The sequence below is a fragment of the Leucopleurus acutus genome (assembly GCF_964270905.1).
Source record: "Leucopleurus acutus genome assembly, chromosome: 3".
NCBI classification, from domain to species: Eukaryota; Metazoa; Chordata; class Mammalia; order Artiodactyla; family Delphinidae; genus Leucopleurus; species Leucopleurus acutus.
This window is the reverse complement of record NC_139145.1, coordinates 87,038,602-87,060,969: the sequence shown is the minus strand read 5'-3', so window position 1 is coordinate 87,060,969 and position 22,368 is coordinate 87,038,602. Positions and strand designations below refer to the sequence as shown.

The window sequence follows — 22,368 nt, the reverse complement described above, 5'->3', positions numbered from 1 at the left end:
TTCCAAATGCTGTCCCCCAAATACGAATTTTCATCACAACTATTCCTCCCACCACCAAGAATGTCTTCACAATCACTTTACCTTTTTTCCCATTTCAGGACCAGATCACTCTTTCAAGACCTTCCTCTAAAACACTGCTTCTTTTGTTTTTCAATTAATTAATGGACTAGCCTTCTTATTCGTTCAGTCTAAACCACTAAAGTGCAGCTGCTTCTTTAACACTGCATTTAAAGGTATTTTTCTAAGTGCAAAATCACAGTTCCTTTTCCCAGAAAAGCATCTAAGGAGATCTGTCTGAATTGTGAAGCACCTGTTAGCTCTTGGAAGTTAACTAAGACTGTGCTATCGAACGACTTTACATAGACAACTTTCAGTGATATCAGTTTATTTAAAAAGGGCCAACAATTAATCGTCTTTAAAGTACGTTCCCCAGAAATTAACATACATTTGTGATATAAGTGATAGAAAGTAATATATCAATAATTTCCTATCAATAATTCATTCTGAACGTTATTATCTATGACAAATTTCAAACTTAATGTCTATTAATAATTTGTAGCTCTAAAAGTCCAAACTGGCTCAGAGGGCTAGTCAGAGGAAACTATGAATCGATGGCTAAGATTTTTTACTATGAAAAACAAAAAACCTACCACAGGCAATTTCTTTACTGAAGAAACAAAATACTACATTTAACATCAGGTGAAAGTTCCATCTACAACATATGATAGCCTTTTTCACCGTGGCAGTGGAACACCACAATGGCAAGAGCACGCTCTGAAGTCTGATAGAGTTTAGGTTAGGATCTGCTCAGTACTTACTAGTACAAGCCTGGGCAATGAATGAACTTCCCTGAGCTCACTTCTCCTCATCTGTAAAATGAGGATATTAATATTTACTTTTCAGGTCTACAGTGCTGTTTAAATGAATACCACAGATAAAATGTTTTACACAATTTTTGGAAAATGGTAAACATTTAATAAAGGTAGTTCCTTCTTTCATTATATAAGCTGTTTGCTTAGAAATTTCATTTGGATTTTCTACCAGCACACCACCATTTTCCTCTTTTCTCTACCAAAGAAAATCTACTTGACATCCTCTGGTCTTACTGAATAGCAGTATCAGCCTCCTGGTCACCCAACAGCTTTATACCAGAGGTCAGCAAATTATGACCTGGAGCAGAAGCCAAATCCGGCCACCTGTCTGTTTTTTAGTGGCCCGGACGCTAAGGATGTTTTTTTCATTTTAAAATGGTCATACAAGTATCCACATAATATCCTCAATATTGCCTTTTGGTCCACAAAGCCTAAAATATTTACTATCTGGTCAACCTTTTAAAAAAAGTTTGCAGACCCCAAAGAAGACGCAGCAAAGAAGCATCGAACATAGGTCAATGGAAGAGAAACCATGGAGCAGAAAAGGGTGAGCAAACAGCTCAATGGTAGCACTGAAGTCAAAGAAAATGGGTAGAGAAAAAAATCAATTGGCTATGGAAATTGGGAGGTCACTGTTAACATGGGAGAATACAGAAATAATACAGGGAGTTAGATTTTGAGGCATTTAATAATAGTGGATAGTGAAAGAACAGAAGCAGAGTATGTGGAACATTTATTCTGAAAATTCAGCAGTGGAAGAGAAAATATAAACAGGCAAGTAGTTAAAAGAGGGAGCAAGATCAATGAAGGCTGCCCCCAGGATTTAGAAAATTTAGAGAAGGAACCCAGGAGTAAAGGTAACAGATATGTAAGGTGTCAGATATGACTGCAGGCACAGAATGAGAAAAGTCAGCTCTCTTCATTGAAGAAGAAATTTAAAATAGGAACCAATACCAACATATTCTAATATGTTAGTACGTTAATATGTATTCTGATGGAGGAGAGGAAACAAGAAAGTTCACATTTAATTATTTCAGTATCTCCAGGAAAGCAGAGACAAAGTTATCCACTAAGAATGACAGGAGTATAAGGAACTAAAAGCAAAAAGAGAAAAGATTTTAAAATAACTTTTCAAGGAGAACAAGCAACAGAACAAACAGGACACAAAATGGTCATGGACTAACGAGGACCCATTTGTTCTTGATTATAAAAGCGTATGAGTTAAACATTAAAAATTTTTCAAAGTAAAAACTAAAATACCACTGTGACTTTTATATGGTCTTTCATTAGTACTGTCTCCTGTTAACATTTAGAGCTATATGCAAGAGCAAAAAACTATAACTTACTCAAGTATTACACTCTTTACAGATTCAATTGTGAATCAAAAAACCTTTTTCACATAAATAAAATTATATGTGGTTTCTAGACAAAACATTTTATGTACAAATCTAGGTAGAAATAAGATACAGAAGTAAAACCAGGCAAAAGCCACCTCTTATTCCCTAAGTCCCCCAAGGAATGGTTTGTTTGTCTTCTTTGATATTTATCACATCCACAAAAACTCAACTATATAGGAGCTTAGGGAAGAGTGAAATTTTAGATAATTTTCTTATCTGACCATCTGTGGATCAAAAACACTTTTGAATTTTATTGAAAATACTCTGGAAGGAAATTATATTAAAACATATTATATAATTCAATGCATTTTCCAAAATAGTATACTAAACATAATCTAACAGTTTGGGACTTTTTACTAGTACTAACACTGAACTATGTTGTAATAAAGTAATACAAATGGAAGCTGTTCAAATCTATGTCTACTTAATTTAGTAAATAAGGCCCAAATGGTTTGGTTTTTTGGCTGTGCCAGGCAGGTTGTGGGACCTTAGTTCCCTGACCAGGGATCGGACCTGAGCCCTTGGCAGTACCACAGGAAGTCCCTGGTTTTTCTTTTTGAATTCTGCCTGCCTTTTACAACTTTCTGATCTTTTCCCCTAGTATCAAAATATTGTAATCTATGACTCCCTAGCATGCCTGAAGAACGAAGTTATTTATCCCCAATTTACTCCTTTTAAACTTCTATGAACTTGGAAACAAGATATAAAGTTTTCCTAAAATATTAGAGCATGGGCTTAAAGATCTTTGTTTTGGCTGTTCATAGATGTTTTACTTGTTGGGAGATAGCGAGATCAGAGGAGCTTTCTTCATGGCTTTCAGCAAACATACAGGAGAGGAAAGGAGCTTAATTTAGCCTCAATGATAATTATCTGTATATTCTGTCTTCCTCATAAGGCTGGTGAACACCAAGGCAACAGGAATCATGATTATTTGTATTTACAGAGTACCTGAAACAAAATGTGACCCCTGGGAGGATTTCAATAAATCCTTTTTAAGTATATCAAATTGTAATCAACTAAATAACCAATATTCCTTTTATTCTCCCAAAGTCATCAACAACAACAAAAAAGTTGTCCTGACATTTTTATCTTTGGTAAGGTTTTTTACCTTTTAAGCAAGGTTAAGGCCTAGGGACAAAAACTCTGCCAAAAAACCTCAAGTACTGTAAGAAGTGGTTAAGAGATAGCACACCTCTCTTCAGAGCGATTAGGCCTAAGGTTAAAATGTGCTGGCATGGCTGAAAGGTTCTTTTAAACTCAAGATCTTGTCCTCAAACAGTTATTAAAGTTCTCAGGGTATATTTCAAAAGAGCAGGGTATTAACCTAACTCTCCGGTCTAATTCCAAGTCTGGTAATTATATGCTGCCTGTTAAAGTTCCCCTTGCAGTTGTAATTTAATAAGGTGGCGTTCAGTTCTCGTCAAACAGCTCAGAGCAATGCAACTAGCTACAATGCTTATCCCATAAAGTGTAATGTTTCAGATGTGATTAAGTGATCATTTAGATTTTTTCAGGGAATCAGGCCGTACATTCATTGAAGTATTTTTCCAGTTGTAAAGAATCAACTATATACTTTTTAAGGGGCCAAAAATTCCTATACCTTGAAATGTCACAGTAAATTTTAGTTTATGTTCTTTATAAGAGAGTTCTGTAGTTATTATAATACTAACATGACAAGAAAACTCTTCAAATATATCATCTTCAAGTTTTACAAAGCAGAGAAAATGCAAAAATCCCTCACAGACGCAAAGCAGAAGCTATTTATACTTTCCTTCTCAAGGTACTGGTGAGAGAGTCACTGTGTTTCCCCATTTCTCCAATCTGCAAATACCAGAACTTAGGAAAACTACAGTAAAACATTAGGAAGATGAACAAGTGGCAAAATGAAACTAAACAGGAGTGTACAGCTACGAAATTTCAACATTTATCTGGCGCCATATTAAAAGGCATTCTGGAACTGTGATCTCTTGCAGAGAGTAAGGGCAGAGGAACTGGAAACAGTAGCACAGAAATAGAATTACTCCCCAAGATTGTACAGACTATTTAAATGAGGTCCTAAAATATATCTTAAGGCTTACAGATGCATATATAGGTAGAATCCTAGGTAGAATCATTATCCTTGATGAAAGCCTTAAAAAAGAAACAAAAAAAAATAGTAAGTGTTTCTGTCATTTCGATGTGTCTTAAAGAATACTCTAAAATTAGTTCCATCATTTAAGTACACCCAACTATAGGTTCTATAAGTCAATATATTACTAAAAAGTTTCTATTAACTGTGTTTTTCTCATCTATATTCTGTTTATTAAAAAATCTGTCATTTTTCAGAGTACTGACATTATCACTCAAGGAAAAAACTTATAAATAAATATACAAAGACAACACCCTATAACTCTTAAAAGGCCAGAATCATTCTAGGCAAAGAAAACAATGCTACTATTAACAACAACAACAGCAAAAATCAATTTTAAAAGCAAGAGCCGAAAACACTACCATTTACCACTGCAACAAAAAGAATAAAATATCTAGGATTAAACCTACCTAAGGAGACAAAAGACCTATATGCAGAAAATTATAAGACACTGATGAAAGAAATTAAAGATGATACAAACAGATAGAGAGATATACCATGCTCTTGGATTGGAAGAATCAACATTGTGAAAATGACTCTACTACCCAAAGCAATCTACAGATTCAACGCAATCCCTATCAAACTACCACTGGCATTTTTCACAGAACTAGAACAAAAAATTTCACAAGTTGTATGGAAACACAAAAGATCCCGAATAGCCGAAGCAATCTTGAGAAAGAAAAACGGAGCTGGAGGAATCAGGCTCCCTGACTTCAGACTATACTACAAAGCTACAGTCATCAAGATAGTATGGTACTGGCACAAAAACAGAAATATAGATCAATGGAACAGGATAGAAAGTCGAGAGATAAACCCACGCACATATGGTCACCTTATCTTTGATAAAGGAGGCAAGAATATACAGTGGAGAAAAGACAGCCTCTTCAATAAGTGGTGCTGGGAAAACAGGACAGCTACATGGAAAAGAATGAAATTAGAACACTCCCTAACACCATACACAAAAATAAACTCAAAATGGAGTAAAGACCTAAATGTAAGGTCAGACCCTATCAAACTCTTAGAGGAAAACATAGGCAGAACACTCTATGACATAAATCACAGCAAGATCCTTTTTGACCCACCTCCTAGAGAAATGGAAATAAAAACAAACATAAACAAATGGGACCTAATGAAACTTAAAACCTTTTGCACAGTGAAGGAAACCATAAACAAGACGAAAAGACAACCCTCAGAATGGGAGAAAATATTTGCAAATGAAGCAACTGACAAAGGATTAATCTCCAAAATTTACAAGCAGCTCATGCATCTCAATATTAAAAAACCAAACAACCCAATCCAAAAATGGGCAGAAGACCTAAATAGACATTTCTCCAAAGAAGATATACAGATTGCCAACAAATACATGAAAGAATGCTCAACATCATTAATCATTAGAGAAATGCAAATCAAAACTACAATGAGATATCATCTCACACCAGTCAGAATGGCCATCATCAAAAAATCTACAAACAATATATGCTGGAGAGGGTGTGGAGAAAAGGGAACCCTCTTGCACTGTTGGTGGGAATGTAAATTGACACAGCCACTATGGAGAACAGTATGGACGTTCCTTAAAAAACTAAAAATAGAACTACCATATGACCCAGCAATCCCACTTCTGGGCATAAACCCTGAGAAAACAATAATTCAAAATGAGTCATGTACCACAATGTTCACTGCAGCTCTATTTACAATAGCCAGGACATGGAAGCAACCTAAGTGCCCATCGACAGATGAATGGATAAAGATGTGGCACATATATACAATGGAATATTACTCAGCCATAAAAAGAAACAAAATTGAGTTATTTGTAGTGAGGTGGATGGACCTAGAGTCTGTCATACAGAGTGAAGTCAGAAAGAGAAAAACAAATACTGTATGCTAACACATATATATGGAATCTAAAAAACAAATAAAAAATGGTCATGAAGAACCTAGGGGCAAAACGGGAATAAAGACGCAGACCTACTAGAGAATGGACTTGAGGATACTGGGAGGGGGAAGGGTAAACTGGGACGAAGTGAGAGAGTGGCATGGACACATATACACTACCAAACGTAAGGTAGATAGCTAGTGGGAAGCAGCCACATAGCACAGGGAGATCAGCTTGGTGCTTTGTGACCAACTAGAGGGGTGGGTTAGGGAGGGTGGGAGGGAGGGAGACTCAAGAAGGAAGAGATATGGGGATATGTATATATGTATAACTGATTCACTTTGTTATAACGCAGAAACTAACACACCATTGTAAAGCAATTATACTCCAATAAAGATGTTAAAAAAATAAATAAATAAAATAATTTAAAAAAAAAACCAAGAGCCAAGTAAACTACCCTTTTTCTTGAGGGTGGAAAACAGTGTAAATATTTCATCAACTTCATTAGATGACATCAGGCCTAATTATAAAAAGCAAACAAGAAAAGCTTTTATTTTTGATTAGTGTCTATAATGGAGAAAGCACAGCCAAATTAAATGATTTTCTTCAAAAAAGCAAAATGTAGTAAAAAATGCTTAGAAATACTACTTAACAATTCCCACTGGGGGCTAAGCCAGCACCCAGAAATCAAACACTTTCATATTTCTGTAGCAAAATGTATGAATACTTGAAAATAGTCCTCGTTTTAATTTAGATCTAGATCTGCCATCAAGTAAGTTAATATTAGGTCAGGTTTTGTTGTCAATTTCTGTTTTTAGAACTTTGCAGATTTTGGATAAAAGACTGTGGACCTAAACTGAAAAAACAGAAATAAATCAGGCACAAGTTCTTTTTTTTTTTTTTTTTTTTTTAATTGGCCGCACCACACGGCATACAAAATCTTAGTTCCCCAGCCAGGGATAGAACCTGTACCCCCTGCAGTGGAAGTGCAGCATCCTAACCACTGGACTGCCAGGGAAGTCTCAGGCACAAGTTCTTAACTAACTTTATTCTTAGCTTAGAAAATAGTAGGTTACATAAATATTGTCTGCTAACCCTTGAAGTTTACAAACTTCAAGATAGCAGTAGAAATATTTTAATTATTTCTACAAGTTACTTACACTATACTACGGAAGCTTAATTCATACATCCAATGAAAATCAAAAAGATTTTATTAACTTTATGATATGAAATAAAATATATAAAATGCATTCATATTCAAAAGGATAAATTTCTTCCCTTGTAGTACTTTCTAGTTAAAAAAAACTATTTCTTTAAATTAATAAAATCTTGAAATTGCACTGTAATTGAGCATAGCAAGGGTTCCCACTAGCTTAAAAGGATAGGTGAAAGTGACTCTGGGGTAATGAAAAGTCAGCAGTTGGACAAAGAAATTCTCCATTTCTCTCTTCTTTCTGTTGTCCTACAGTTTGGAAAAAAAGGAATCTATGTAAGAGGAAACAGAATGCTTATTGTAAGAAAAGTTATATATTCTCTTGAAAATAGTAAATTATAGTGGTGAAGAACACAGAGACTGGAGTTAGTCAATAAGTAGATAATCAAATTCCAGCTCCACCTTTTACTAGCTTTGTGACCTTAGGAAGTTAGTAAGTGCTCTTATGCCTCAGTTTCATCTATAAATGCGGAAAATAATAGAATGTACCACATAAAGTTGTTAATGAAAATTAAATGCTAAACAAAAATAAGTAAAAAATAAACAGTGACAGGAACAGCAACAGGAAGAATAAACAGGTGATATTAGTAAATACTGGCAAAGTTAATGCAATATTACCAATCAAAATTTTCTGTGGTTTTAATCACTTTTTAAACCCAGACTGGCTTAGAAATTTTTTTTAATACAATAAATGTTTACCTTGCATTTTATTAACTGAAATACCATGAACTGAAATAATTAGTAGCTCTATCTTTTTATAATAATGAATAACCATTACCTGAACTTATAATTTCTGTAAAATCCTGAAATCCCTCAAAGAGAGTTTCTGTGAAAAACTAACGAGTAGTTTACATGTATGGTTACCACTCAGTAAATAAGAATATTTGATAAGTCAAAATATCTAACTCACTGACCATGTCAGACAGCCCATCCACCAAATATCATGGTACTAGAAATAAACCACTTTGCTCACTAAACCATCTCACAAAGCACAGCACGAAACCTTACCTATCTTCATCTTTGTCATACAGTTGGTAATAATCTCCACAGCCATTCCAAAACGTGTTATCCACAACTTCTTGCCTTCCTGTGGCTCCACTTTCTGGTGTTATTTGGTTATCTTCTGTTTCTCTCTGTGTAACTCTTGCGAAAGGCAGATCCAAGAACATACAATCATGTTCTCCATCATAGTCATCACATTTTATTAAGAGGTCATCTGAGCCATTTTCCTCAACTTCCAAAGCCTCTCTCCACCTCTGAACACTTCTTTGTTTAGCCTCATGCCTATTAAAACCTGTTTCTTGGTCCACCTGGCTTGAACTTATCAGTTTCCTAACTTTGGGCCTCACTACCTGTTCAGGAGAACTTCCCTGGTTTTTGCCCCTATCACTGGTATTTTGCTCACTGCAAATATGCCTGGGAGCACAGGCTGAATCTTCAACTGAATTTTCTCTTTGTCTCTCCTGGCTAGTATTATTTTGTTGTTTCTTTCTAACCACTTCATCTTCAGAAGAGGACCTCTGAAATTCCTGATTGTTCTGATTGACAAACTCAGTATCACCAGTTGAACTTTTCACTAAAGGTGCTGAATCTACCTCTTCAAACTCATCTCTTAATTCACAGTTAAAAGAGGGAACTGTTGGTGAAAGACCAGTGTATGCCTCTACCTCTCCATTTTCCAACTCAAACACTGTATTGCCCAATGCTTCCTGATATCTACCACCTTCCACAACGTCTGCAGAGAGCTGATGACTGTCATTATCCTCTCCATGTCTGCCATCTGGATCGTAAGAGTCAGTATGAACCAATGTAATTCCATTTTGAACACTTGAAGCATTACAAACTTCTGAAGTATATTCTCCCTCAGAATGATTGTGAAGATCCGTACTGCTTCCTAAGGTCTCCCTGCCTTCCTCGCTATGATGTACTGCAGCAAAGGATGGACTGCTCTCAATGGTTTGATTCAATGCTGTATCACAAATGGGAATTTCTGCTTCAGTTTTTTCAAATAAAGGGTCATTGGGTAAAGAAGAATGAACTTGATCCAATGGACTGGAACCTTCATAGGGAACAAAAGAAAACATATTTAGAGGGATTAATTTAGATAATGTTTTATTTAATAATGACTCTTTAACTAGAAATCATACCAATTATTAATTATTTGAGAATATGAGTGAATTTCTCTGACAGGTGCTTATAGGCTCCCTAACTTAACTGGGAGGGCGGACTGGTTACCCTATGAGTTCATTTATGCCACTGTGTAGCCTCTTAATATCCTCTCCCTCAGATGTCTTCTGTAGGTTTTTCACTTAAATCCTAATACCTAAAACATTCTGTAAAAGACATTTAAAAGAGAGGCTAATAAGAGACTAACAATGAGAGGCATAAGTGAAGTCACAGGGTAACCAATCTGCCCTCCCAGTTGTTGGACTGTGCAATTCAGACTTAAATTACTTTATTACATGCAGATTTTTTTTTACATGTAGATATTTTAAAAGGTGGTTATAATAGATATAAGAACAGGCTATATACAGATCTAACAGAAATGAGACTCTACTGTGTTTTATGTCAATTCAGAAGATTATATCTCAGTCCCTAGATACATAATATTACATTTCTATCCCCAAAATGAATTGTTAAAATATACCTACAATGAGTTAACTTTAACTATGTTACAGCTATCAGTGAAAAACAACAAAAGAGTCAATGTGTTGATTCTCTTTGTCATAGTTTGTCAGAATTTTGAGACAAGAGTAAAATCCTAACTACTCCACAAATTACTTTAAACATGACTATCTTTTACCATCACTAATGTAATAACAAAAAATGAAGATGCTAAGACCTGTTGGAACAAAAATTTATAAATAACTGAAGGGAAGTCTTATCATATCACAAAAAGGCTGCTTTAACAGAAGGACCTTAGGTAATAATTCAGATTCTTGTATATAAATGACAGTAAAAAAAATAACCTAGAATTATCAAGTTTGCTCAGGACAAGAGGAAGATGACATTCCAGTCCAAAAATGTGTAGTTATAGTACATGGATACCTGCAAAATACTTTTTCAAACTAATGAATAATTAGGAAATTTTAATTAAATAACTATGTATTACTTGACATTTATATTTTATATGATTCTAAAAGAATCAACTTAACCAAGCTAAATTATTGAGATACAAATAAAACAAAAAGCTATTTAAATGTAATATGCAGGGAAAAATATACTCAGTTCACATTAAAAATTTTTTTGGATTGAAAGATGAAGAATTCCTCTGGCTGAAGGATGTGACAACATGTAATCACTGCCATGACAATGTAGTTATTGATTGGCCATATTCTATCTTTTTCTATGTTTAAATGTATACACTATTAAGTTAATAGAAAATTTTGAAATGAATTTCTTAATAGGAAATGTATAGCATTTATACTCAGAGACACACATAAAACCCACTATTTCAAATATTACAAGATCAATTCTTACATGGTTATTAATAGCTTTTAAATAATCCCATGTTGCATACCTGAGGAATTTTCTTTTGGAACGTCATCTAGTTCCAACACTTCATAGTCATCACCAGCCCTACCTAAGCTTCTTTCATGCCTGGTCATACACGGTTTGAAACTGACGTATGCATGTCTTCTGCCATATCGCCTGCCTGTGATTGTCTGATATCCTCCTGCTGGTTTAGGCCAGGCCGCCTTGCTGGATTCTTGAGCCATTGCTGAAAAACAAAGTTAAAAATTAAAGAGACACAGCAATGACTTATTCTGACATTTGGGGTAATGTTTCAACATATATTGCCAAATCATATGCTACTGAACATCGAATGCCCCTTACTAGCAATATAAAACATACCTGAAAAGAAAACATGAAATACTACATTATGAGAGTTATGTGACCCCCTTATCCCCCAAATATCTTAAAGTTTGGTTCCTTTAAGGTACTTCAGATTTTTATAACGTTACTTACCCCAATTTTTTCCACTTGCCAAATTACTATACTGCAAAAGCTCCTTAAGGATTGGAGAATGATTCTCCAAGTTATCAAAGTACCTTATGTATAAGTGCTCAATACATATTTGTTGAGTGAATTATTCACACGTACATGATACGATGGTTTCAATTACATTAAAAGTGAATAAATTCCAGTCAAAGGTAACAGGTAATTTCTTTAAATGGTATCTGTACTATTATAAAGAACTAACGGGACCACAATAAAATATATCCCAAAGATCAGGGTCAGGTAAAACTCTCCAAAAGAAAACAGTGGTGAGCCAAGTCAAACTCTTCAAAACTACCAATGGTATACATATGGTATGTATGAAAAGAAAAAGCCATCAACATTTGAACAACTCGAATACTAAGTTCGATGCCTGAGGGACATATAGTAGCAACAGTAGCATCTTTTACTGAGTAGGACATTATCTCATATATACATACAGTAAAAGTTTGCTTAGTCCATTGAGTTTTACATATATTATGCAGGAACTAAACAAAATATTTTCTCACAGTATACGGAATAGTCAATAAATGAAAAAGTTACACATTTTTGTTTTATTGCATTAGAATAAGAAATATAATTGCTTTTAAGCACAAAAACCTGTATTTATAACATTATAACATATGATACCAAGTGTTACATTGTTACTTCATCCCCTCACAAACCTGTTGAGGTGGATACTGTATTTTATTTTAAAGAATAAAAAACTAGGGTTAAAATGAATTATGTAAGAAACTTGTCCAATAACCCAATATTATGACTCCAGACCAGTACCCTTAACACCACCTCCAAAAGAATAGTCTCCAAAGTGGAAAGCACAATAGATGCCAAGGGGGTACGGAAAGAAAATATGAGTTTCTATTTATACTCATTTTTGTATCAAAAATTAGAAATTAAGCTTTATAAATATTCAATACATGGATTGAAACTAGCCTTAAGTAAGACGATGATCACACATCACGTATGGTACTCAAGGAATCTGGAAGGAAAAATATGAAGTTCTCAATGTAGAGGAATTGACAGAGACACCTTGCTTACCTGCTGGCTCCTTTTCAGTATACTGTGACATATATGGCAGTTTTTGTGTGCCCAGTTCAGTGGAATTATGGATGTGATTTAGTTTTTACTCACACAATGGATAAGCTGCAGGAGATTCCTACAAAGAAACCATGGATTAAACAAAATAGTAATAATACAGCACAAAACAAAAATAGCAAAACTAATACTACTTCTCCTAGTGAAGTTCTTAGCTAGCCCATAATAACAGAGAAAAACACAATTGGATCTGACAAGTCAATCAAAAAACCTCAAAACTATGAAGATGGCTATTTGAAAGAGATTTAGATCTCCTCTTGAAAAACCTTGCCTTAAGTATGTATCATCCTTAAGATTGACAATGATAACAACACACAAATAATTTATAAGTAAATAAGCAAATATATTGGGAGAAGTGTTGATTGGGGTATGTGACCAAACTGTTTGGGGGTCTACTACACACTCTCTGCTTCTCCATCAAACACTAAGTTCCTTTAGCCCTGGCACTGTTAAAAGAAGTTAACCCTAGGAATACAAACTTCATTTTAAAAATGTATAGTGGTACATTTTAAAAATATATAGTGGCTTATGACAATTAATAATTAACGTGTATAAAAATGATACACTTGTTCTTTACAATAATAGTCAATTGATCATTCAGATATTTTAATCCCAAAGAAAAACCCATTCTAAATTAGAAGAACTAAAATTTACCATGCAAAGTATAAAATGACTTCATCTGTTTTGAAGTTAATCCATTTATTTACTATTTTAAAAGTTGCAACCTGTGCTTTTTTTTAAAGTTTGTCAAGAGCTTAGCTTTTTAATTAAATACTTTAATTACTTAAAAACGAGCTATTGCTAAACTGCCTACCACCAACTTAAAGCTGTTACAAGATGATAGTTCTGAAAATTAGTTTAACTGTATATATCTATCTAGCCATGTATAGCTATAAATTAACATACATAAAAGTACACATATCCTCCCATATAAATTATAAATTCAGCAATAGGTTGTACAGTAATGTTCTAATATAGCTAAATCAAGTCAGATGGTTAACAATAGCTAAAGGGTAAAGGAATATCAAGAAAATAATTCTACCATACTGGCAAAAACACAAGCTCTGATTAATATTGTTTTAATAGTAAGAAAAATAATGTGCAATTAACTTGAATCTTCACAGATTCACAGTATAATAATACATGCAGACTCAAAGGTCGGCCATGGATTTAAGTTCATGAGTATTTTACCCAAAGTCTTTTCTTTGAAATAAGGCAATATTCCAGGCACTATTTTCAGTGCTGAGGATATAACAATGAACAAAATAGGCAAATATTCCTGCCCTCCTAAAACTGCAGTATGGGGTATAGACATTAAACAAATAAGCAAAAAATAAAGATATGTTAGACAATAAATATTATGGGCAAAATAGAGCAGAGAATAAAGAGCTCCTAAGGGTGTGCAGTTTAAAGTAGTGTGGTTAGGGAAGGCCTCACTGAGAAGGAATCATTTGAGCAAACACCTGTGAGGAGGGAGCCACGTGTAAACCTAGGGAAAGAACATTCTCAGCAGAATAAAAAGAAGATCCTGAAGTAAGAATTTCCAGAATTTACCTTAGCAAGAAGTCTGGGATGGAATGAGGACGAGAGAAAGTAACAGATGAGGTCAGAAAGTTAATTAGGGAGAAGGGAGTAAGGTGGAACAAACAACATAGGTCTTTACAGAATAATAGAAGAAATGTAGGTTTTATTTTGAGTGAGAGGGAAAACCACCAAACAGTTCTGAGAAGAGAACTTCTGTTTTAAAAGGAACACTCTGGCTACTGTGTTTATTTATTTATTTATTTATTTATTTGGTACGTGGGCCTCCCACTGTTGTGGCCTCTCCCCTTGCGGAGCACAGGCTCCGGACGCGCGGGCTCAGCGGCCATGGCTCACAGGCCCAGCCGCTCCGCGGCATGTGGGATCTTCCCGGACCGGGGCACGAACCCGTGTCCCCTGCATCGGCAGGCGGACTCTCAACTACTGCGCCACCAGGGAAGTCCTGGCTACTGTGTTCAGATGAAGGGGAACAAGGTCAAAGGCAGGAAGACTGGCTAGAAAGCTATGGAAATACTGACAAGAGATCACAGTGGTTTGGACCAGAGTAAAAACAGGTGGTGAGAAATGGTCAGATTCTGTCTATATTGTGAAAGTAGAGCCAACAAAGTTTTCTGATGTAGGTTATGAAAGAAGGTAAGGATTTGAGGCTGATTCTAAGTTTTATAGCCTGGGCAACTAGAAAAACAGAGTTGACATTAACTGACAGGAAAATCTGTGGAAGACATAGGTTTGGAGAAAGTATCTTGAGTTTAGTTCTGGCTGTGTTAAATTTGAGATATCTATTAGATATTCAAGTAGAAATGTTAAATAGGATGCTGGAGTTCACTGGACAATTCTGAACTGCCAGTATAATTTGGGAGTTATCAGGATATGGACAATATTCAAAAGGGCTTGAACTTGGAAGAGATGTCTAAGTAGGCTTGGAGAAGGAAAGAAGTTCATGGGCTGAACCCTGAGATGATCCAAAATTAAGAGGCCAGGGAAAAAGAAGTATCAGGAAAACCAACCAATGAGAGGGGCTTGTGAGAGAAAAGAAAAAATCCAGGAGTGTGGATGTCAAATGAAGACAGGGCTTTAGACCAAAGAATTGATCCACTGTGCCAATGCTGCTAAAAGGTAAAGTATGACAAGGATCTATAACTGACCACTAGACTTAGCAACATGGAAGATTACTGGAGTTCCTGACACGGGGCACCTTTGGTAGAACAGTGGGTATAAATGCCTGCAGAATGTGCTGTTAAGAGAGAGTGCTGTTAAGAGTACAAAATCATGAAAATCGCTGTTTCTTAATCATACTTTTCTTCAACATGAATCCATTTCCTTCTAAAAGATTATTTTTGGAGCCCTCCAACATCCTGATATAAATTTAGTCTACTTGTTTTCAAGATCCAACTACTTCTGTGCTAACTTTTGATGGTACTTCTGAGTTAGGTCCCCTCATTTGAAACCCATGTTTTCCTTTCTTTTGTTTGTTTTGGGACGGGGTGTGCATTTGTTTGTTTTGTCTTTACTAGAAGATCTTCAAGTAATTGTTTCAGGAATTTTATTTAAGGAGGTAAACACTGAGTCTTTGCATGTCAAAATATTTTCATCTTTCCCTTACACTTTGGATATAGGTCAAAACAAAATCATTTTTTACAAACTCTAAAAGGCAATGTTTTCTAAGCATCCCATGTTGCTGTTAAGAAACTGTTCTGCCAGTTTATTTCTCATCCTTTTGTAGGTAAACCAATTTTTCTCTTCGGAATAATTAGGATTTTCTCTTAATAAACAGTATTCTATAATTTCGCAAGGACTTTCTTAGACCATTTAAAAAATTTCTACTCCATAGCCCTAGTAGGGCTGCTTTAATTTAAAGGCTTTCATTAGATTGTCTCAAAGATGTCCTTTTTCTTTTCCTTCCTATTTTCACTGTATTTGGCCCACGCAGTTTAATCCTTTGTCTCTAAACTTTTCTTTCTCATTTTCAATTTACGGAATGGTAGCTTTCATCTGCTTTAAATTCCAGCCTTCCAACATTCTCTACAATAATTTTTGAAATTTCTTGCACTTTCTTATTCCCTTCTTCTTCTATCATCATCATCATCATTTTCAATAGTGGCTCTTGTCTTACGAATAAAATGTAGACTAGAATCTCTCTGTAGACACTAATTGTCTCTATTTTATCTGAGGCCAGCTATGTAGACAAATGTAACTCGTTCCTATCTCTGAAGTATAAAAGAGAAAACAAAGCAAAACAGGGAGGAGAGGATAAATAATAAAGAATAAAGACCTAGCTGTGTGTCAAGATTAAAATGATTAATTCATCAGTGCCAAATTTGTATCTAAAGTTTATTGGGAACATTTGGTTTCTGAGTCTTCTCTAAAGAAACGTTTCCTTTGCTAGTACTATTCACCTAATAAGTAACATATGATTCCTCTCTACTTGTGACGATTATTCATCTCAAATGCTGTGGAATCTTCATATACGTCTTCCTAATTATAAAAGCAAAAACAATAACCAAAAAAAAAAAAAAAAACCCAAAAAAACGCCATAAATATGCTGCTGTCTAAGAATTAAAGGAGTTAATCAGGGAAGTATTAATTCTAGATCTTCCAGCTTTTTACCTAGATAGCATCATTTATAATTTTAACTAGGATAGTACACCAGCAGCTCTAGATAGGCAATGGAAACAACCTTCAAAAGAATACAAGGAAAAGCATGGGTATGGGGTGTACACTTCCCACAGCAGAATTGAAAGACTGTGGTGAATTTAAAGATAAAGACATTGCTTTAAGTGCATTATGTCTATTAAATGCACTGTGTCTTTACATTCTCTAACAAGATACGAATTTAAACAGTTGTGAAAAAAGGGATGAATGAATGAATGAATGGCAATTCTGTGCTCCTTTCTCTGATGGAAATATGAAAATATAATGAAAAGAGACGAAGAGTTGGGAATACTTATATTCTAACTCCAACACTTATACTTACACACATTAAATGAAAGCTAGTGGTAGTAGAACTAATTCAGAAAACTAAAAATCTAAAATAGTAATAAAAGAGGACCTTCAAGATGGTAGAGGAGTTAAGACGTGGAGATAACCTTCCCCCCCACAAATACATCAAACATACATCTACATGTGGAACAACTCCTACAGAACACCTACTAAACGCTGGCAGAAGACCTCAGACCTCCCAAAAGGCAAGAAACTCCCCCATGTACCTGGCCATCTGGTTGACAGGGTCTTGGTGTTCCAGCCGGGTGTCAGACATCAGCCTCTGAGGTGGGAGAGCTGAGTTCAGAACACGGGACCACCAGAAACCTCTGGGCCCCACGTAATATCAATCCGCGAGAGCTCTCCCAGAGATCCCCGACTCAATGCTAAGACCCAGCTCCACTCAATGACCAGCAAGCTCCAGTGCAAGACACCCCATGACAAACAACCAGCAAGCCAGACAGGAACACAGCCCCACCCATTAGCAGAGAGGCTGCCTAAAATCATAAGTTCACGGACACCCCAAAACACACCACCTGACGCAGCCCTGCCCACCAGAAAGAAAAGATCCAGCCTCATTCAACAGAACACAGGCACCAGTCCCCTCCACTAGGAAGCCTACATAACGCACTGAACCAGCCTTACCCACTGGGGGCAGATACCAAAAACAATGGGAACTATGAACCTGCAGCCTGCAAAAAGGAGACCCCAAACAAAGTAAGGTAAGCAAAAGAAGAAGACAGAGAAATACACAGCAGATGAAGGAGCAAGGTAAAAGCCAACCAGACCAAACAAATGAAGAGGAGATAAGCAGTCTACGTGAAAGAGAATTCAGAATAATGATAGTAAAGATGATCCAAAATCTTGGAAATAGAAGAAAATACAAGAACCGTTTAACAAGGACATGGAAGAACTAAAGAGCAAACAAACAATGATGAACAACACAATAAATGAAATTAAAAATTCTCTAAAAGGAATCAACAGCAGAATAACTGAGGCAGAAAAACGGGTAAGTGACCTGGAAGATAAAATAGTGGAAATAACTACTGCAGAGCAGAATAAAGAAAAAAAAATGAAAAAAATTGAGGACAGTCTCAGAGACCTCTGGGACAACATTAAACACATCAACATTCGAATTTTAGGGGTCCTGAAGAAGAGAGAAAAAGAAAGGGACTGACAAAATATTTGAAGAGATTATAGTTGAAAACTTCCCTAACATGGGAGAGGAAATAGTCAATCAAGTCCAGGAAACGCAGAGTCCCATAAAGGATAAATCCAAGAAGAAACACGCCAAGACACATATTATGTAAACTATAAAAAAATTAATACAAAGAGAAAAAATATTGAAAGCAGCAAGGGGAAGGCAACAAATAACATACAAGAGAATCCCCATAAGGTTAACAGCTGATCTATCAGCAGAAACTCTGCAAGCCAGAAAGGAGTGGCAGGACATATTTAAAGTGATGAAAGGGAAGAGCCTACAACAAAGATTACTCTACCCAGCAAAGATCTCATTCAGATTTGATGGAGAAATTACAACCTTTACAGACAAGCAAAAGCTAAGAGAATTCAGCACCAACAAAAAAGCTTTACAGCAAATACTAAAGGAACTTCTCAAGGCAGGAAACACAAGAGAAGGAAAAGGTCTACAATAACAAACCCAAAACAATTAAGAAAATGGCAACAGAAACATACATATTGGTAATTACCTGAAATGTAAATGGATTAAATGCTCCAATCAAAAGACAAAGAGGGGCTGAATGGATACAAAAACAAGACCTGTATATATGCTGTCTACAAGAGACCCACTTCAGACCTAGGGACACACACAGACTGAAAGTGAGAGGAAGGAAAAAAATATTCCATGCAAATGGAAATCAAAAACAGCTGGAGAAGCAATTCTCATATCAGACAAAATAGACTTTAAAATAAAGACTATTACAAGAGACAAAGAAGGACAGTACATAATGATCAAGGGATCAATCCAAGAAGAAGATATAACAATTTAAATATTTATGCACCCAACATAGGAGCACCTCAATACATAAGGCAAATGCTAAAAGCCATAAAAGGGGAAATCAATGGTAACACAATCATAGTAGGGGACTTTAACACCCCACTTTCACCAATGGACAGATCATCCAAAATGAAAAAAAATAAGGAAACACAAGCTTTAAATGACACATTAAACAAGAAGGACTTAATTGATATTTATAGGACATTCCACTCAGAAACAACAGAATACACTTTCTCCTCAAGTGTTCATGGAACATTCTCCAGGATAGATTATATCTTTGGTCACAAATCAAGCCTTGGTAAATTTAAGAAAACTGAAATCATATCAAGTATCCTTTCCAACCACAACACTATGAGACTAGATATCAATTACAGGGAAAAAAAACCTGTAAAAAATACAAACACATGGAGGCTAAACAATTTGCTACTAAATAACCAAGAGATCACCAAAGAAATCATAGAGGAAATCAAACAATACCTAGAAACATGATGACCCAAAACATATGGGATGCAGCAAAAGCAGTTCTAAAAGGGAAGTTTACAGCAATACGATCCTACCTCAAGAAACAAGAAACATCTCAAATAAACAAACTAACCTTATGCCTAAATCAATCAGAGAAAGAAGGAAAAAAAAAAAACCCAACGTTAGCCGAAGGAAAGAAATCATAAAGATCAGATCAGAAATAAATGAAAAACAAATGAAGGAAACAAGGGCAAAGATGAATAAAACTAAAAGCTGGTTCTTTGAGGTGATAAACAAAGTTGATAAACCATTAGCCAGACTCAGCAAGAAAAAAAGGGAGGGCTTCCCTGGTGGTACAGTGGTTGAGGTTCCGCCTGCTGGTGCAGGCAACACTGGTTCGTGCCACGGTTCGGGAAGATCCCACATGCCGCGCGGCAGCTGGGCCCGTGAGCCATGGCTGCTGAGCCTGTGATTCCGGAGCCTGTGGTCCGCAACGGGAGAGGCCACAACAGTGAGAGGCCCGCATACAGCAAAAACAAACAAACAAAAAAAAAAAGGGAGAAGACTCAAATCAATAGAATTAGAAATGAAAAAGGAGAAGTAACAACTGACACTGCAGAAATACAAAGGATCATGAGAGATTACTACAAGCAACTGTATGCCAATAAGATGGACAACATGGAAAAAATAGACAAATTCTTACAAAAGTACAGCCTTCCAAGACTGAACCAGGAAGAAATAGAAAATATAAACAGACCAATCACAAGCACTGAAATTGAAACAGTGATTAAAAATCTTCAAACAGGGCTTCCCTGGTGGCGCAGTGGTTCAGAGTCTGCGTGCCGATGCAGGGGACGCAAGTTCATGCCCCGGTCCGGGAAGATCCCACATGCTGCGGAGCGGCTGGGCCTGTGAGCCATGGCTGCTGAGCCTGCGCGTCCGGAGCCTGTGCTCCGCAACGGGAGAGGCCAAAACAGTGAGAGGCCCACGTACCACAAAAAAAAAAAAAAAAAAAAAATCTTCAAACAAACAAAAGCCCAGGACCAGATGGCTTCACAGGCGAATTCCATCAAACATTTAGAGAAGAGCTAACACCTATCCTTCTCAAACTACAGGACAATATGACTGACGAACACAGATGCAAAAATCCTCAACCAAATACTAGCAAACAGAATCCAACATCACATTAAAAGGATCATACACCATGATCAAGTGGGGTTTATCCCAGGAATGAAAGGATTCTTCAATATTTGCAAATCAATGTGATACACCATATTAACAAATTGAAGGATAAAAACCATATGAAAATCTCAGTAGATGCAGAAAAAGCTTTCGACAAAATTCAACACCCATTTATGATAAAAAACTCTCCAGAAACTGGGCATAGAGGGAACCTAACTCAACATAATAAAGGTCATATATGACAAACCCACAGACAACATAGTCCTCAATGGTGAAAAACTGAAATGATTTCCTCTAAGATCATTAACAAGACAAGGATGCCCACTCTCACCACTATTATTCAACAAAGTTTTGGAAGTTTCAGCCACAGCAATCAGAGAAGAAAAAGAAATAAAAGGAATCCAGATCAGAAAAGAAGTAAAGCTCTCACTGTTTGCTTATGTCATGATACTATACATAGAGAGTCCTAAAGATGCAACCAGAAAACTACTAGAGCTAATCAATGAATTTGATAAAGTAGCAGAATACCAAATTAATGCACAGAAATCTCTTGCATTCCTATATACTAATGATGAAAAATCTGGAAGAGAAATGAAGGAAACACTCCCATTCACCATTGCAACAAAAAGAATAAAATACCTAGGAATAAACCTACCTAAGGAGACAAAAGACCTGTATGCAGAAAACTATAAGACACTGATGAAAGAAATTAAAGATGATACAAACAGATGGAGAGATATACCATGTTCTTGGATTGAAAGAATCAACATTGTGACAATGGCTATACTACCGAAAGCAATCTACAGATTCAATGCAATCCCTATCAAAGTACCAATGGCATTTTTCAGAGAACTAGAACAAAAAATTTCACACTTTGTATGGAAACACAAAAGACCCTGAATAGCCAAAGCAATCTTGAGAAAGAAAAACGGAGCTGGAGGAATGTGGCTTCCTGACTTCAAACTATACTACAAAGCTACAGTAATAAATACAGTACGGTACTGGCACAAAAACAGAAATATAGATCAATGGAACAGGATGAAAAGACCAGAGATAAACCCACGCACATATGGTCACCTCATCTTTGATGAAGGAGGCAAGCATATACAATGGAGATAAGACAGCCTCTTCAATGAGTGGTGCTGGGAAAACTGGACAGCTACATGTAAAAGAATGAAATTAGAACATTCACTAACACCATACACAAAAATAAACTCAAAATGGATTAAAGACCAAAATGTAAGACCAGACACTATCAAACTCTTAGAGGAAAACACAGGCACAACACTCTATTACATAAATCACAGCAAGATCCTTTTTGACCCACCTCCTAGAGAAATGGAAATAAAAACAAAAATAAACAAATGGGACCTAATGAAACTTCAAAACTTTTGCACAGCAAAGGAAACCATAAACAAGATGAAAAGACAACCCTCAGAATGGGAGAAAATATTTGCAAATGAAGCAACTGACAAAGGATCAATCTTCAAAATATACAAGCAGCTCATGCAGCTCAACATCAAAAAAAAAAAAAAAAAAACCCAATGTAAAAACGGGCAGAAGACGTAAATAGACATTTCTCCTAAGAAGATATACAGATTGCCAACAA

The 22,368-nt window shown here is 35.9% G+C and overlaps 1 protein-coding gene across 2 annotated transcripts in view; it reads right to left on the bottom strand.

The window, feature by feature from the left end:
* PJA2 (praja ring finger ubiquitin ligase 2) overlaps positions 1–22,368 on the bottom strand; it is an 83,699-nt gene that overhangs the window by 39,582 nt on the left and 21,749 nt on the right. For both annotated transcript variants that reach the window (XM_082837224.1, XM_082837223.1), the window contains exons 2-4: positions 12,521–12,638; positions 11,004–11,204; positions 8,492–9,542 (exon numbers count right to left, since the gene is read on the bottom strand). In XM_082837224.1, the coding sequence (XP_082693350.1) occupies positions 8,492–9,542; positions 11,004–11,204; positions 12,521–12,551 (1,283 nt within the window). In that variant the 5' untranslated portion in view covers positions 12,552–12,638. The remainder of the gene's footprint in view (positions 1–8,491; positions 9,543–11,003; positions 11,205–12,520; positions 12,639–22,368) is intronic.